The sequence below is a fragment of the Oryzias latipes genome, chromosome 4 (assembly GCF_053564925.1).
Source record: "Oryzias latipes strain Hd-rR chromosome 4, Olatipes_Hd-rR_3.1".
Classification (NCBI taxonomy): Eukaryota; Metazoa; Chordata; class Actinopteri; order Beloniformes; family Adrianichthyidae; genus Oryzias; species Oryzias latipes.
The window spans coordinates 9,021,333-9,036,831 of NC_136240.1; the positions used below are offsets into that span (position 1 = coordinate 9,021,333).

The following is a 15,499-nucleotide window of genomic DNA, read 5'->3' on the forward strand; positions in this document are numbered from 1 at the left end:
TGCACTTTCTCCCTCCAGTGGAGAAACTTCTGCAATAAAGCGGTTGTTGTTGTTGTTGCTCGGTGAATAGTTTTGGAGGGGGCGTCCGTGCGTTTAGAGAAGCCATGGTCCGGGGCGCAGAGCGCTCGCGCTCCGCCGGGTTTTAGCGTGGAAGCGGCCGCGCGCGCCTTGGCGTTGACAGAGGACGGCGTGTTGATCCACACCAGTAAGCCTGTCTGTCTTGTGTCAGCCTAATGTTTACCGGTGTTTACCTGCTGAAAAGACCCGTGTGGTAGGACGTTTGAGAGTAAAAGCCCCTTCTGCCCCTGTCATTCGTAACGGGGGGGGGGGGGGGGGGGGGGGGGGGGGCTCGTGCGTTTCGCTGGAGTTGAAGCCCCAAAGCGGTGCAGGAATGTCCTGAACCTCAGTCTGCAGCTCTGGAAATAGCTCATGTACTTAATAGTCACCGCCTTCTTTTATAAATGACGAACTTTGAGAAAGACATAAACGTTTGAAAAGTTTGTTTAAGAGAGGAGTCGGCAAGCGGGCCTTTAAGGTAAAAAAAATGCTGCGTACTGATGAGATAAATTGATTTTACTGAGGTTAAAGCTCAAGAAGGCAGCTTTCAGAGCTGAAAGTAAAAAAAACTCATTTAATGAAGCATTCCTTTAGTATTCATCAAAAGCTAAGTAATTTGCACACAAATGGGTTCATTTTTTCTTAAAATTCAGTTGACCCCTTTGTATTTCTGTGTAGCAGTGAGTTATGACTTCAGGACAGAAAGATGGAGACGCCATGACGGACGCTCAGCTCATCCATGCAGACGGGGAAGCGTACCGAAACCCCTCAGAGGTGCAGATGAGTCAGATTGTGATGCCCTGCCATGCCAACCACTGTGGAGAGCTGAGTGTGGGCCAGTTGCTGAAGTGGATGGACTCCACTGCCTGTTTATCTGGTAGGAGACAATCACTGTTCATTCCACAGGAACCTATAGACCACATACTATATTCACACACTCATTTAAATAAAGGAGAATAACGGCAAAACTTATTGTCAGTCATCATAAAAAGTGAAACTCCTATGTTATATTTAATTATTATAAATAGATTGAAATATCTCAAGCTTTTGTTTCTTGTAATTTTTGATGATTATGGCCTTTAGATCATAAACTATAGTTCTCAGAAAATAAGAAGATCACATCAGATCCATTAAAAAAGATGTTTTTAGCACAAACATTAGGTTTCCAAAACGTTTTTCATTTCTTTGTTTTGCCTCCTTTTGCACGAATGACTGCATCAATGCTCTGTGACATGGAGACCATCAGTCTGTGGCTCTGCAGAGCTCTCATCCTCCTTGTGAAGGCTGTGGATGACTGTCTTCTGGACATCCATAATGTCAACAATTCAACAATCGTCTCTTGAACATGTAGCTTATGGAGAGCAATTCATGGAAAACTACTTTAGCCAATTAATCAGCTGATAAAATGGTGACATCACCGTTATTTTTTTCAATATTCTAGCATTCCGAGAAACAGAATTTTGTTTTTTCTATACATATATAACCAACAAAATAACAGTAATTAAGCAATAGTTACCGTAAATTCCGGACTACAAAGCGCACCCGATTACAAGCCGCACCCACCCATATTCACGTGTTTAACTGCTTTTTTACATACTCAAGTCGCGTCAGAGTACAAGCCGCGCATGTGTTAGCCGATATTGTCATCCTGACAGATCACGCCCAGCATCCCAGAGTGAGTGCGATTTATTAGCACATTGTGGGTGGTGCCAGTTTTGCCTATGGGTCACGTACTTGAGTGTATCGACATCTGTCAAACAGCATGGACCTATATTCTCTTCACAAGTCCCTCAGTTATGGTGTTTTTATTTCATTTTTTTTTTTTACTTGTTGACAATCTAGGTATCTAACATAAAATTACAAACAGTAACCATATAATCAACATTACATCCCTCAGTTATAATGAGGAAATTTACATCCGCGATTCCACATTTCCCATGAGTCTTAGGGGCTAAAGGCGGGGCCAACGCCCGGCTCGCCATTCTGTTGTACGTGTTTAAGAATTAGCAAGTAGCAGCAGTGCATGGAGGGTGAACGGGAAAAGCTCTCCTTCCGCTTGTGTCGCAGCAGCGTTATGGGAGTAACAGGACTGGTTAGAAAACACAACGGTAAAATAAAGCAGCGGCGACTGAAAAGCGCGCGCCTCAGCGCGATACGCGCGCCTCAGTGCGGCGCGTGCGTCAGAATTCAGAAGCCTCTGCACTCCGCGGACGCCTCTGCGCTCCGCTCCCGCCCCGCGCGCTCCTTGTCTCCCCTTCCTATCTACCCCGACACCTCTGGCCAGGGCAGCTTCAAGGAGCAGCACTTCGTCCCCGTTGCGCCGGTGGATGGAGCAAATCGTTTCTGTGCAAAGCAATCGGACTTAATACTGAACGTTTTGTGTATGAGGGGCGGGTGCGTTGTTACGTGTGGGAGCCATCAGACTGCCATCGGCCCCGCAGCTCAATCAGCAGGAGAAGATGTCTCCAGCTCACACGGAGGCTGTGAGTTTTTCAAAGCAAAATTCCGCTTTTACGGTTTCCTTAGAAACCGTAAATGGAGTGTAAATTCACTCCGTGCGCTGTTCTCTCCGTCACGCAGCAAACCGGCTTTTCCAAACCCGTTGGTGACGGTGGACTTTTTTACGCTGCTTTTAACGATTGCTTTTAACTTGAAAGCTTCATCATAATGTAGCGGCGATCACGTGCACGTTGGGTCTAATGGCCCCAAAGGATTCTGGGATGCGGCCGGGCATGCGTGTTTCGTTTTGTTGAACCATGACTGAAGTGTCTAAGACCTGAAGTCAAGTCCATGCTGTTTGGCTGCTTAGAGGTGTGTTGAATAAAAATGCCTCGTGCTTGGTGTTAGATAGAGAATTCAAACTATTCACTGAGTTCGAAAGTACGTACATGGCGGCCGCCAATTAAATCCATAAATTAGCCGCGTCACTGAATAAGCCGCAAGGCCGTAAGCGCAGGAAAAAAGTAGCGGCTTGTAGTCCGGAAATTACGGTAATTATTATAATCAATGTGTAATGATTCTATAATATGTAGGAGTTTCACTTTGTAAATTAACTAACCGGATTGACCGAACATCTTAACCAAACTTAGTAGTGGTAGATCCTCTTTGTCTTCATAGTTTTTTGTGTCCTGTTGTCTGAATGCCGTGTCCCACCGCCACTATGTACATTTTGTGCATATTGCACAGATAAAAAATTGGTCAAACATGAATACACATGAAACAACTGAAAAAAGTTGTGGCTTTTATGTGAAATTTTCACAGCTGTTTCGCAAATAAATCCCTTTAAAACCACGGAAGAAGTACAAATAAACCATGCAAAGAACATGTAAATGTAACGTAGAACGTGAACCGTGCTTGATTAGTGAGCTGTTTATACGCAATTTATGAGTGATTTGTGTCAATCACATAATTTGAACGTGATATGAGCGCCGTACACGCGATAGAAAAGGTACATGCGTGAAAAGTCCGTTTGACGTACGTGAAACGGTCGTGAAAAGCCACAAATTTGCGTATCCATCTCGCAAAAATCGCACACAATTGCGTAAGATTTACGCAATAATTGTGCATAAACTACATAAAATACATGTAAACTGTGTTATTCTCAACAAACCAAAAATTTTGAACAGCTCAAAACCGAATTCACGTAAAGACCCGTCGGCTGAAGCCATCGACAGTCATCTGGGCGCTTCGTCGAATGACGAACGCAAGAAACACTTATGATGATATCATGCATCACAAAAGACCAAAATGTCATAAGTAAAAAATGAGCAAAATGTATGTAGTTGCTGTGTGACACGGCCTTCATATTTGCGTTTCAGCTGAGAGACAAGCAGGTTGTTCCTGCATCACTGCATCGGTGGATGACATTCATTTTGAGCTCACCATTGGGTAAGATGTCAACCAGAAAAGTGTTTTGCTGTGGGCTCAACCTCAGCTAAGTGACTTATAGAGTAGGAGAGGCTTTTGTTACATGTAAAATGCTAATGTGGAGTTAAAATGTAGTTTTCTCTTTAAAGAAAAAAAGGTTTATGACTTTTGAAAAACGAGTAAATATAACCTTTTCAGACAACATTGTCTGGGTTCTTTTTTCGTTTATAGGTTTTAAAGGTTTGCACCTTTCTGCTGGTGGTTGAACATTGTGTCTCACATTCGAAAGGGGTTTTTCTGTGTAAAGTGCAGTCACAGCTCCATGTTGACAGTAAAGAGTGTCCTGTGTTTATCTCCTAAAGGGTGGGAAAAGTTGTCAATATCAAAGCAAAGGTCAACAGAGCTTTTACATCCAGCATGGAGGTTGGTGGAATTACTGTACCTTTGTCAGAACAAGTTAATTGCCTTTCAGAAAAGTATGTTTTGAATTCTGTGGTTGTTTCTGGTCAGGTGGGCATATCGGTCACATGTGAGGACCTTTACACAGGCAGGCAGTGGAAAGTTTGCCACGCCTTTGCCACCTTTGTTGCCAGGCGAACTGAAACTGGGAAGGTAAAGTTATTAGAAAAAAAACATGGGAGAGTTTGGGTGGAGCTGGGTTAATTTATCTGATTTTTATATTGTTTGTTTTTATGGATACACACAGGTACAACTCAAGCAGGTGATTCCACGCACACACATGGAGCAGATTGAGTACAGCCTGGCTGCGGAGAGGCGGCGGATGAGGCTCATCCACGCTGAGATTATGACAGACCTACTGAGCAGCAGCACAGCTCAGCTGGGTACAGACACAAGGCGTTTTTGAACATACGGCCCTCTCAACTCAGACTGATTAAAAGCTCCTTGTTTCATCAGGAGAATGTCAGGAGTATGAGGGGGCGGTGCCAGCCGAACGGACACGGGTGGAGAGTGTGGAGCTGGTCCTTCCTCCTCACGCCAACCACCAAGTCAGCACTTTCGGTGGTCAGATTATGGCCTGGATGGAGAATGTGGCTACAATTGCAGCAAGGTATCCACTTAGTGCTTGCATTTGTTGAAAAATGTTAAGCTAGTTTAAAATCAAGAGTCATGAAAATTCCAGTGATGGACATAACGTTTATAGACTCTGCATATCGATTTGAGCTCACATATTTTCAGGTTTGACAGGAATGCAGTCTAAAGTACAGCACATAATCTGAAAGGAGATCAAGCCATTTCTCAGAGCTCAGCAGTTTAAACAGGCAGATTTTCTCACATAAGCTTCACACCTCAGGTTTTTTCCACATGTTCTTTGGATGGTGGCTTGGAAATAACTTTTGTCATTATAAAGCAGCAACTTTATCATTTTTTAACCTATTTTTGCTGCTCTTTTTTTGCCAGACTTTTCCGTGGGCTTTATTTTAGACCATTGCCTGCATATAAGAACTGGACTGAGTGACTCCTCCCCTCTGGCATTCCAAACAGGAAGTAGCCGCTGGCTCAAAGAAGCCAAACTTCCATAGACTTCTATAGAGAAATAAACAGCTGTTTCTCCATAATTCTATTGGACAGAATAACCATTCTTGCTCTGATACCGTTTTTTAATATCTGCTTGATAATCCACATGTTTTTCATTATATTTTTTCTGTAGTTCAACGTATTCAAGTTATATACTGGCCAATCAGATGCCTCAATAAAAGTAGGTGGAGCCTGCTGGCCCCCACATTCAATGTGACAGATTTTGTAGAGCTCGCGTTCTCAAAGATTGTTTTTGATATGATACACTGACAGATCTTTGTCCTTCTAAAACAACAGACCAATTCTGGTTTGGTAATCCCCCTTTTCAGATTTTACAGCTCCACTCACTTCTGCCCTTCACATATAGATGTATTTCTATCTATTAAAGAATTTTGATGCTGTATTTGGTCAAATTGAACAGTGGACCAACTCTACACCCTCTTTAGGGTGCTGGAGGGTTCGTGGGAGTTCGCTCATCCAGTCCATATGTGTTTCGTGGATTTGGAGAAGGCATTCCACCTTGTCCCCCGTGGTATCCTGTGGAGGGTGCTCTGGGAGTATGGGGTCCGAGGAGCCTTATTGAGGGCTGTCCGGTCTCTGTATGACCGGAGTAAGAGCTTGGTTCCCATAGCCGGCAGTAAATCAGACTTATTCCTGGTGGATTTTGGACTCTGGCAGGGCTGCCCTTTATCACCAGTTCTGTTCATAGTTTTTATGGACAGAATTTCTAGGTGCAGCCAGGGGCCAGAGGGGGTCTGTCCTGTTGGCTTCATCGAGCCAGGACCTCCAGCGTGCATTGGGGCGGTTTGCGGCCGAGCGTGAAGCGGCTGGGATGAGGGTCAGCGCTGCTAAATCTGAGGCCATGGTTCTCGACCGGAAAAAGGTAGTTTGCCATCTCTCGGTGGGTGGAGTGTCCCAGCCCCTGGTGGAGGAGTTTAAATATCTGGGGGTCTTGATCAAGAGTGAGGGAAGACCAGAGCATGAGATTGACAGTCAGGATGGAGCGATGTCCGTAGTTATGCGGTCGCTGTATCGGTCCGTTGTGGTGAAGAGAGAGCTGAGCCAAAAAGCAAAGCTCCCAATTTACCGGTCAATCTTCTTTCCAATACTTACCTATGGTCATGAGCTCTGGGTCATGACCGAAAGAACGAGGTCCTGAATACAAGTGGCTGAAATGAGCTTCCTCCGTAGGGGGGCTGGGTGCTCCCTTAGAGATAGGGTGAGAAGCTCGGTCACCCACGGAGAACTCGGAGTAGAACCGCTTCTCCTCCACATCAAAAGGAGACAGTTGTGGTGGCTCAGGCATCTAGTCTGGATGCCTCCTGGATGCCTCCCTGGAGAGGTGTTCTGGGCATGTCCCAATAGGGGGAGGCCCCGGGGAAGACCCAGGACATGCTGGAGAGACTATGTCTCTTGGCTGCCCTGGGAACGCCTCGGGGTCCCCCCAGGAGAGGAAAGTCTGGGCATTTCTGCTAAGACTGCTGCCCCCGCGACCCAGTCCCGGATAAGTGGAGGAACATGGGTGGATGGAACGTTTGATTGAGTTTGAAATCCAATTTTTTAGCTACAACAAAGCATCCATGCTTATTTTTTATATTGTTGAATCTAGCCGTTTGTGTAAGGCCCACCCGACTCTGAGGACTATCGACATGTTCCATTTTCGGGGCCCCTCCCACATCGGGGACCGACTGGTTCTGAAAGCCATCGTTAACAATTCCTTCAAGCACAGGTCAGGCTCCCGCTCATCAATGTCCGGCTCATCCTAATGATAATGGACTTCAAAACCTTCCATTTGGGCTGTGTTGTAGCATGGAGGTTGGAGTCTGCGCTGAGGCCTACCAGGGCAGAGAACCTCTGCGACATATAAACAGTGCCTTCATGACATTCGAGGTGCTTGACAATGAAAGAAAACCTTGCACGCTGCCGCGGATACGACCTGAGCCTGTGGTAAGTGCGCCGTTATACTTCTGCCTCTAAAGTTCTGCATTCTGGATATTCCATATCAGGTATGTTGTTGAACGATAATGGCAGGTTTTCCTATGTTTTTCAGGATGGAAAAAGACGTTATGTAGAGGCTATAGCCAGAAAGAAGATCCGTCTTGATAGGTTGGCATTTCCTGTTGAAAACTCAGGTTTTGTTGTCAACAATCATAACTTAACCTAGCTTTACCTTAGTTTGTGGGACATTTTTCAAGTCAGAGGGGTTCAGCCTGAATGATCCTCTAGTCCAATGTTTTCCATCTGTGGTTCTACTGTCCTGCATGTTTACACAGGTTAAACTCGAGTCCTGCAGAAAACCTGGGAATGCCATAAAAGACAAGTGTCTGGGCAGGTTTGCAAACATGCAGGACAGTCATTACTGGACTTCACAGAGGCCAAAGAAGGATGATTGCTAAGATTAATGTTCATGTCACAGAGGAACCTGATTTTTAAAAGAAGTTGGATTAAATTTGAATTTACAAGTCACTCAGAAAGACTGAGTGACTTTAATAGCACATACAACTCCCACCGCGCCATCGGCAAAATCTTCAAAATTAGCTGCTCGTTTTTTCTGGAGATCAAATGCAGACGGTGGCAGTCTGGCGGCAGTCAATCAGGCGGCGATAACGTCATTACAAAATCGGGTGACATGCGTCACGCAATTGTGCGTTCTTGCACAATCGCACACTGCTCGCACATTCTCAGCGCACAAGAAAATTTTGTTACAAATCCATCAAACAAGCTTACCCTTCTTATTTCAGATGCAAATATCACACGAGTTGTGCACACCCAATTTACGTAAGTTCCTCCCCTAAAAAAGCGAAAAAGTCCTCAGTCGCAGCACGTGCTGCGCACATTTGGTGTGTGTGTGTGTGTGTGTGGTGGGGGGGTGGTTGCTGACAGTGGTGTGTCAGCAACCCCAATTTACATGCACAGACACATGTAAATTTAGGCAACCTTTCTGCCACCAGACTACGACTGCACTATCTCCAAATGTGCCAGGGCGGTGGGTGACGAATGCCAAAAAAATGTCCAGTCGCTGTTGAATTTGAACTTTTTCCAAAAACCTCAGCGGCCACCCAAGTGCGTATAAGAATACGACTCCCGCCAGCCGATTACAAATGCCACCGCGCAGCCACCACTGGGCCACCTGCCAAATTTGCTGAAAAACTGGCATTTAGGTCGCCGCACTGTGGCATTTTGTGACAGTAGCTTAAAGATTTGTCCTGCTGTCATGACGAGCTGTAAATCTCAGTTTAACACATTTTGATCCAGACTGTAAGCTGCGTTCACACCGAAAGCGATTCCTGCGTCAGGCGTGTCCAGGGATCCTGCGTCGCAATTTGAGCGTTGGGCTCGGCGCTTCGGCCCATGACCAACGCACAAACCTGCAGAACATGTACAGTGAAAGAGAATAAACCTTAAGTTGACTGCTTAACTGTTAGACTGTCACAAGAACAGGCAGACGGCTGGATCCAAATGCAGCAGGTTTATTAATAACAGGCATAGGATCATCAGAGGAGAGACAGGGTAGTCAGGATCCAGGCAAGACTCGGTACAGGCGGCAGGCAAACAGAACCAGAAACAGGGTCAGGAGACAGAAGATCAGGTCCACATCTATCGCTCGGTAATGAAGGCAGAGTGGCACAAACAATACATTGCACTTAGTGTGGCTCAGTGCAGTGCTTCAGTAGAGTAGACGGTGTAGTATGCTGTGGTTGATTGAGTGAATGAGAGTCAGGTGTGCAGCATCCAGGAAGTGCACGCTGGGGTTGCTGGGAGATGTACTCTGGAGATGTCTGTTGGTGACCAGAGGGGGAGACAGAGTTCTGACTTCTGACATAAACATCTTTATTTTTATTGATTTTTAAATAATAAATTAGTGTTTGAGTGAAAGTTTGTCAGGTTGTGTCTCCGGTTGACCTGCTGTCTTTCATTACAGAAAATACATTATCTCCTGTAAACAACCTCAGGTGTCCTTGTCCGTGCCCTGGGATCCCAGTAACCAGGTAGGATTGAAGCCGACAGAAGGAAAAGCCGCACCTACAGCTGTGCATTCAGGAGACTCTTTGTTTTTCAGATGTACCTGAGTTACAACAATGTGTCGGCACTAAAACTCATGGACACCAGAAACAACTGGGTGTTAACCTCAGAGAAGAATAAGGTTGGTTATTTTGTAATGAGGAAGGAAACGACTCGTGAACTCGCTGCTTAGTTTTCGTAGATAAAGTAGATAAAGATGTTTCCTCTTTTGCTGAGAACAATAAAAGGGATTATTGGCAGCCTACCTTCTTAGCTAAGCCTTTCAGAGGAGTCACACCTGACACACGTCTGCACCTGAAGTGAAGGTTATTTATAGAAACCGGTGCTGCATTCGCAGGTCAGGCTGTACACGCTGGAGGAGAACCACATGCTGTGCTTCAAAGTGGAGATGTACGTCAGCGTTCCAGCAGAGCAGTCGTTCCACCTTCTGTCAGACCTGACGAGGAGAAAAGAGTGGGACCGCCATTATGAGTCAGTAACACGCACACTCACAGCATTACAGCCGTCTGTGAGGGCACTGGCAGGAAGGACTTTCTTTTTATTTCACAATCCTATAAAAAGAACAAGAAAATCCAACATGACGGACAGCACAGATTAACCGACAAACTTTTCTCCAAAATGAAATGAGTGAAAAAGTCTCTGAACTCCTTTCAGAAGCATGAACCTCTGCAGGTCCATGCAGTGTGTAGAAAAAAAAGCGAAGATCAGTTCTGAACAGGAATACAGGAGCCAAACTGCACATATATTTTTTGTCCTGTGGGTGCTGCCATGATTAAACCTGCACTGGGCACTGTATAGGCGCCACATGCCCCCGCCTTCAGAGCCCCCACGTTTGCCGAGCGGCTGCCACACGCCCCTCACCCTCCCCTTCTGCCCCTGTCACCCTGGTCTGAGCTTCACATGACAAATTTGGGTTTTTTTTCAACCACTTTTTTCAAAATGGCTTCTTTCTATTGGTTTTATCTCCGTAGAAATGATTTCATTTTTTGGTCGCCTGGGGGTGGGGAACATGTTCATGTAAGTTTTATAAGAACCATTAAAAGTACATTTTTGGATTTCCCTGGCAACGGAGGTTCTATGTTAACAACATTCCTTATATGTTCATATCGTATTTCATGTTGTTTCATTCAAGTTGAGCCAACGATTCATGATAAATTTTCACAAAATTCCGGTAAAAAATATGCGAGCAACAGGGAAACGCCACTTTTGAGAGCTCGCTGCGCTAACACCGTTCAAAATCTACAAACTTGAAAACCAACATTGATTTTCATACAGTTTTCTCAACAATCTATATGTCATAAATCAGTGAAAAACAACAGGATCAACAAGGACTGCAAACCACAGGACTTCTGTTATTCTTTCTCTCGTTGCTTTGCCCTGCCCGCATAATTTCTGGCCAATGACTGAAGAAATCATTAGTCACATGGTTTTGTTTAAAAGCTTTGGTACGAAACAGGAAAGGCAGCTTGAAGGCAGTCTGAATACAGACCAAACGCAAGGTTCAGGACTCGATCTGGACCAAATTAAGCGGACTGGGTCCAGACCAACAGACTTATCCAGTCCCATAGTCTTCTTTTTCTAATGTGGAGGTCTGAATTCAGTCTGGGATTAACTTTTCTCTACTCTTTTGTATTTTGTCTCAGTTTTGATCAGGAAAATTGTAGCCCAAAAAACATCTGTAGCTTTGAGTTGAAAATAAATGTACTTTCTTCCCAATTCTATGGAGCCCGGGATCTGAGATGGGTAAAAAAAAATAAAAAATTTTGTTCCTACGAAATCATATTTCTTCCCACAAATTAATTATTTCTTGGGAACAAAATACTATTTTGTGGGAATGATTTTTTAAAATTGATTTTACCCATGTCAGAACCCCGTCTCCGTACATTTCATCCTTTATTTACTTTCTGTATTCCAGAAAAATTCTGACTGAATGATGCAAATCCTTGTGTACTGATACTGATGGCGCTTTGTGGTTGATAACCTGCTGCAGGCAGTGTGAGGTGATCATCCAGGCAGATGAAGAAGATACTCTTTATCGGGTCGTTACACCCTCCGTCAGTAAAGGGGGCAAAGGGAAGGACTTTATCTTGCTGGCATCTAGAAGGAAACCTTGTGATTCCAGGTATTGTAAAATGACATGTTGACTTTTTTAGCAGCTCTTCTTTTACTTTAAAAAAAATCTAGCTCTTAAAATGTGTTTGTTCTGTAAACTTGAAACATCTAGGTTTTAGAAGTTTCACTTTTAGCAGTTTACATATTATATAGTAAAATACATTTGGATTAAAGAGTGTCATACTCTGCATTTACTGTCATTTAACTTGTTTTTTTGAGAGGAGTTTTAGCATTTCAATGACTCTCAGAAAGCCTTCCTCTCTTGTCCTTATCAGGGACCCATATCTGATCGCTCTGCGTTCAGTCACGTTACCCACCCACCCCCCGACCGAGGACTACACCAGGGGCGAGGTGCAGTGTGCCGGCTTCACAATCAGGGAGGAGTCCAACTCCGTCACCAAGGTTGGCATGAAGCGTGCGTCACGCACACTCGCCACATCAGCTCTGCGTGTTTCTTTGAGGCCGGCGCCAAACTCAGGGCTGCTTCCTCACGCGCTTCGTCTTTGTTTCAGCTCACCTACTACAACCAGGCGACTCCTGGGGTCCTGCCATACATCTCCACAGACATTGCCGGGCTCTCCTCTGGCTTTTATTGCACTTTTTCTGCCTGCAGCCGCTTCCTGGAAACCAGCGAGGACACTGCGGTGGTGGACTCTGCTGCTTCAAAAGAAGAAAAGTCACAACAGAAGGAATGATTTTTATTATTTTAGTGTTGTCTTCCTTTCATTTCACTACAGTAGCCAGTTTAAGGATTTGTTTTTTTGTTTTGATTTGTTTTGTTTTTGCAGAAAGATTATTGAGCAATAGTGCACAATGAAGCACGTGTCCGCACAACATTTTAAGCCTCTTACTGATCTAATAATACGCCAAAAAGAATTCTCAGAGCCTTTTTAATTTTTTCTAGATGAATCGTATTTAAAAACTGATTTTTTTAGCACGTTTTCAACTGTAGTGCCAGTGTTCTGAGTTTTAAGCTGTGACTAATTAAACTGCATTTAATTTTATGTTGTATTAGAAATAAGAAGCCAGTGTTTACATGTTGTTTTTGTTTTGAGACCACTATTTTTATTGTACATGAACATGATTATGGATATCAGATTAAAAACTTAAAGTAGAACCAAAAGTGAAGGACTTGATTGATGCTGTCGTTTACATTTACCTGAAACTCCCTCCCACAGAGGCTCGCTGCATTCTTTCCATTCCTGAAGCATTAAAGGAAAAACAGAGCAGAGCTGGCATTTGCAGCCCGCTGTGAAGACTGCAGGAGCAGCAGAGGAGCACGAAGGAGTCTGGAGTGACACAACAAGACACCCTGACTGTGACCGAGACAGATTTAAAGAAGTTAATAGCTTGCTTTGCTTTCAGAGTTTTTGGTTTTTGTTCTTCAGCCTTTTCAGTCAATTGCTTCTTTCCAGACTTGGTAAACCATACTCCAGCGGTGCAGCGTCCGCCAAGCCCTCACAATCCTCAGAGCTAAACTCTATAGCAGCAAAAATGCTGCATGCTGGCTGACACAATCGGTTTTGCCGTTAGAGTCAATAAATCTGTCCACAGCATCCCTGGATTAGCTGTGCCATGTGCAATGAACACTGCTACACTCTTCTTGTTTATGTCCAGACCATACAGGCAGCTTGACATCCACAGATGGTGCTTCTCTTTTTGCTCTGCTTTGCCCATGAGCTTAATGAATCTGTGAGCGGTCTGTGCCCGCTCTTCTTAAAGTAGTCCCAGCTGCCTTAACCAGTGGATACGGGCTAACCTGTACAGGGCACGCAGGTTGTACACATGTAACATCAAGATCGTTGATGGCTTAGTGAACCCACAGAGAGAAAATGTTTATGCACATTTTTTTTATGTGCATGCTGCTATAATAATCTGTGAACTATAATAATAATGAATTTATAGTGAAGATTTTCATTTTTATTTGGATTTTTGATCGGCCGAAATCCCGGCGGACATCTGCATCTAAAACACTTAGACACGTAGATCATGAATGTATCATGAAAGACTGAAATTTCATACGTTGAAAATGTGCAAAATGTATCTAAGCAGCAAATTCTCTCTAAGACCATCTACGGGCCCGGACAGCCCAGAATCCTGCAGCACCCACACAGGTCAACCCCTATTAGGGTGCATGTAACCATAAGGGATTTGCAACAGTATGTATGAAAATCAACTGAGATTGCACATTTTGTGGAAAAAGAAAGAAAGTTCTTGCTTATGGATTTTTCTTCTTCTAATTTTATATGAATGCATTTAGTTAACATGAAAATATATAATAAAGGATTAGATTTATCTGTGCTTTTCCAGACGCTCAAAGCTCTTACAATATGTCCATTATTCATTCACTCCTCATTCGTGCTTGGTGATGACAACAAGTATGAAAGATGTACTTTTCTCATGTTTTTGATCTGTATGTTACCAGTTTGGGGGATTTAGTTATACTTCTGTTACCATAGTAACACAAACATTTTGTTTCAAGTTAAAAACAGTGATTGGTGCTCCTGCTGTCAAATTCATTTACCAAGACTAGACCTGAGGGCCAAAGTGGGTTTACTCATCATTGTGTTTTATTCAGATTTGATGGCTTAAGAAAAAGATTTTTTTATCTCTAAGTTTGTTGCTTAACAAAACAGATAACAAAGGGACAGACACAATGAAAAGGAGACAATTTCTCTCAGAAATCATGCAGCTGCCTAGTGTCCTGACTGAACTTTTGAGACGTTTTCTGTGTTGATACCACTAGGAAAGAATTTGCATGTTTACCACAACACAGCTGCTTCTATCTGACAGTGTCTTTGTGATGCCAGCATGTCCCCAGCATGGACCTAAGAAGAAAAGGACCGAGTTATGGTTTTTGTTGGTGTTTGAACGTGTTTGACATGCCAGGAGGAAAAACAGCGCTCCAGTAGAATTTATGAAAAACAAAAATATTCCAAGTGATTCTATTTTATTTATAATTTAATACTATTTCTTACACTAAAATTTGACATAATTTTGATACTAAATTTGAGTTTAAAATCTTCAAAATTAATCTCCACAAACGCACAACTCAATCTGCGCATGCGTTCTTGTTGTAAACAATTTGAACACGTGACCAAACCCGGAAATTGCTTATATTTAGTCACAGAGAGCTTCGAATAAACGAAACTTGAATCGAAATAAAGTCATTTAAGTTTGTTTTTTTTGATTCCGTGGTCAGTATGAGTGAAGTATGTGGTGGTAAGCTGCCTACCTCAACGAGGAAAAAAATCAGGAAGTTCAGTTCCTTGCGCGGTGAGTTTTCAAAGTCCCCGCGTGCGTCTGTATCTGCGCGTGTGTCCTTCTGCAGTCCAGTCAAAAAGCAGCTTCTTGTTTCTCCGTAATCTCTTAAAGGTCGGGAGGTGCAGTCGGGAGACTTCTGGGACGTGGTGGTGGTGACCGCCGTGGACGGCGGCCAGAAGGAGGCGTATGAGGCGCAGATCAGCGAGAAGATCGACAGGAGAGAGCTTCCTCTCGGAACCACCTACAAGGTCTTCTCCGACCCTCCTGGACCCAAAATCGGTAAGACTGCACGGGAGCTATTGGGTTTAACAGTCCTCTGTCTCCACGATTTTTCCAGAAAAAGGTTGAACTAAAGTTTTATTTTAAAGGGAACGGCGGCTCCACCCTGCACGCGCTGCAGCAGCTGAAGTCCGTGTATGGAGAAGCTCTGAGCAGACTGAGAGTCATCCTCATCCATGCTGGTGAGTTTTTACCACTAACAGTTCATGCCTTTTACTAAATGTTGATGATTTAAATGGATTTTCAATTTGAATTAAACCATTTATGTTTGTCGCAAAAATCTGAATTTAGCTTCTCAAAACAGAAGTTTTGTGAATGAACAAAACTGGTATGAATAAATGATTCGGCTACATAAAGAATC

At 43.8% G+C, this 15,499-nt stretch overlaps 2 protein-coding genes and 1 long non-coding RNA gene across 5 annotated transcripts in view; 2 read left to right on the top strand and 1 right to left on the bottom strand.

Moving 5' to 3' along the window:
* Positions 1-12,718, top strand: acot11b (acyl-CoA thioesterase 11b). 3 transcript variants are annotated; one of them, XM_011473302.4, is made up of 16 exons: positions 1-205; positions 736-934; positions 3,876-3,945; positions 4,287-4,347; positions 4,435-4,536; positions 4,631-4,766; positions 4,840-4,993; positions 7,070-7,189; positions 7,269-7,407; positions 7,511-7,566; positions 9,383-9,449; positions 9,521-9,604; positions 9,821-9,954; positions 11,474-11,605; positions 11,871-11,997; positions 12,108-12,718. In XM_011473302.4, exons 2-16 carry the CDS (start codon positions 745-747, stop codon positions 12,288-12,290), a joined length of 1,755 nt encoding a protein of 584 aa, XP_011471604.1. In that variant the 5' UTR covers positions 1-205; positions 736-744; the 3' UTR covers positions 12,291-12,718. The 3 variants fall into 3 exon arrangements, with proteins under 3 accessions (XP_011471604.1, XP_011471608.1, NP_001155124.1); XM_011473306.4 differs by having other exon boundaries at positions 17-205; positions 739-934; NM_001161652.1 differs by lacking the exon at positions 1-205 and having other exon boundaries at positions 745-934; positions 12,108-12,290.
* Positions 9,063-14,970, bottom strand: LOC144991853 (uncharacterized). Its single transcript, XR_013655510.1, has 5 exons — positions 14,831-14,970; positions 14,362-14,423; positions 12,113-12,255; positions 9,729-9,919; positions 9,063-9,239 (listed from the first exon to the last, which is right to left on the bottom strand). It is a non-coding gene; the product is annotated as an uncharacterized LOC144991853 (long non-coding RNA).
* Positions 14,667-15,499, top strand: part of fpgt (fucose-1-phosphate guanylyltransferase) — a 3,275-nt gene continuing 2,442 nt past the window's right edge. The window contains exons 1-3 of the mRNA XM_004067819.5: positions 14,667-14,871; positions 14,971-15,138; positions 15,228-15,320. Of these exons, the coding sequence (XP_004067867.1) occupies positions 14,799-14,871; positions 14,971-15,138; positions 15,228-15,320 (334 nt within the window). The 5' untranslated portion in view covers positions 14,667-14,798. The remainder of the gene's footprint in view (positions 14,872-14,970; positions 15,139-15,227; positions 15,321-15,499) is intronic.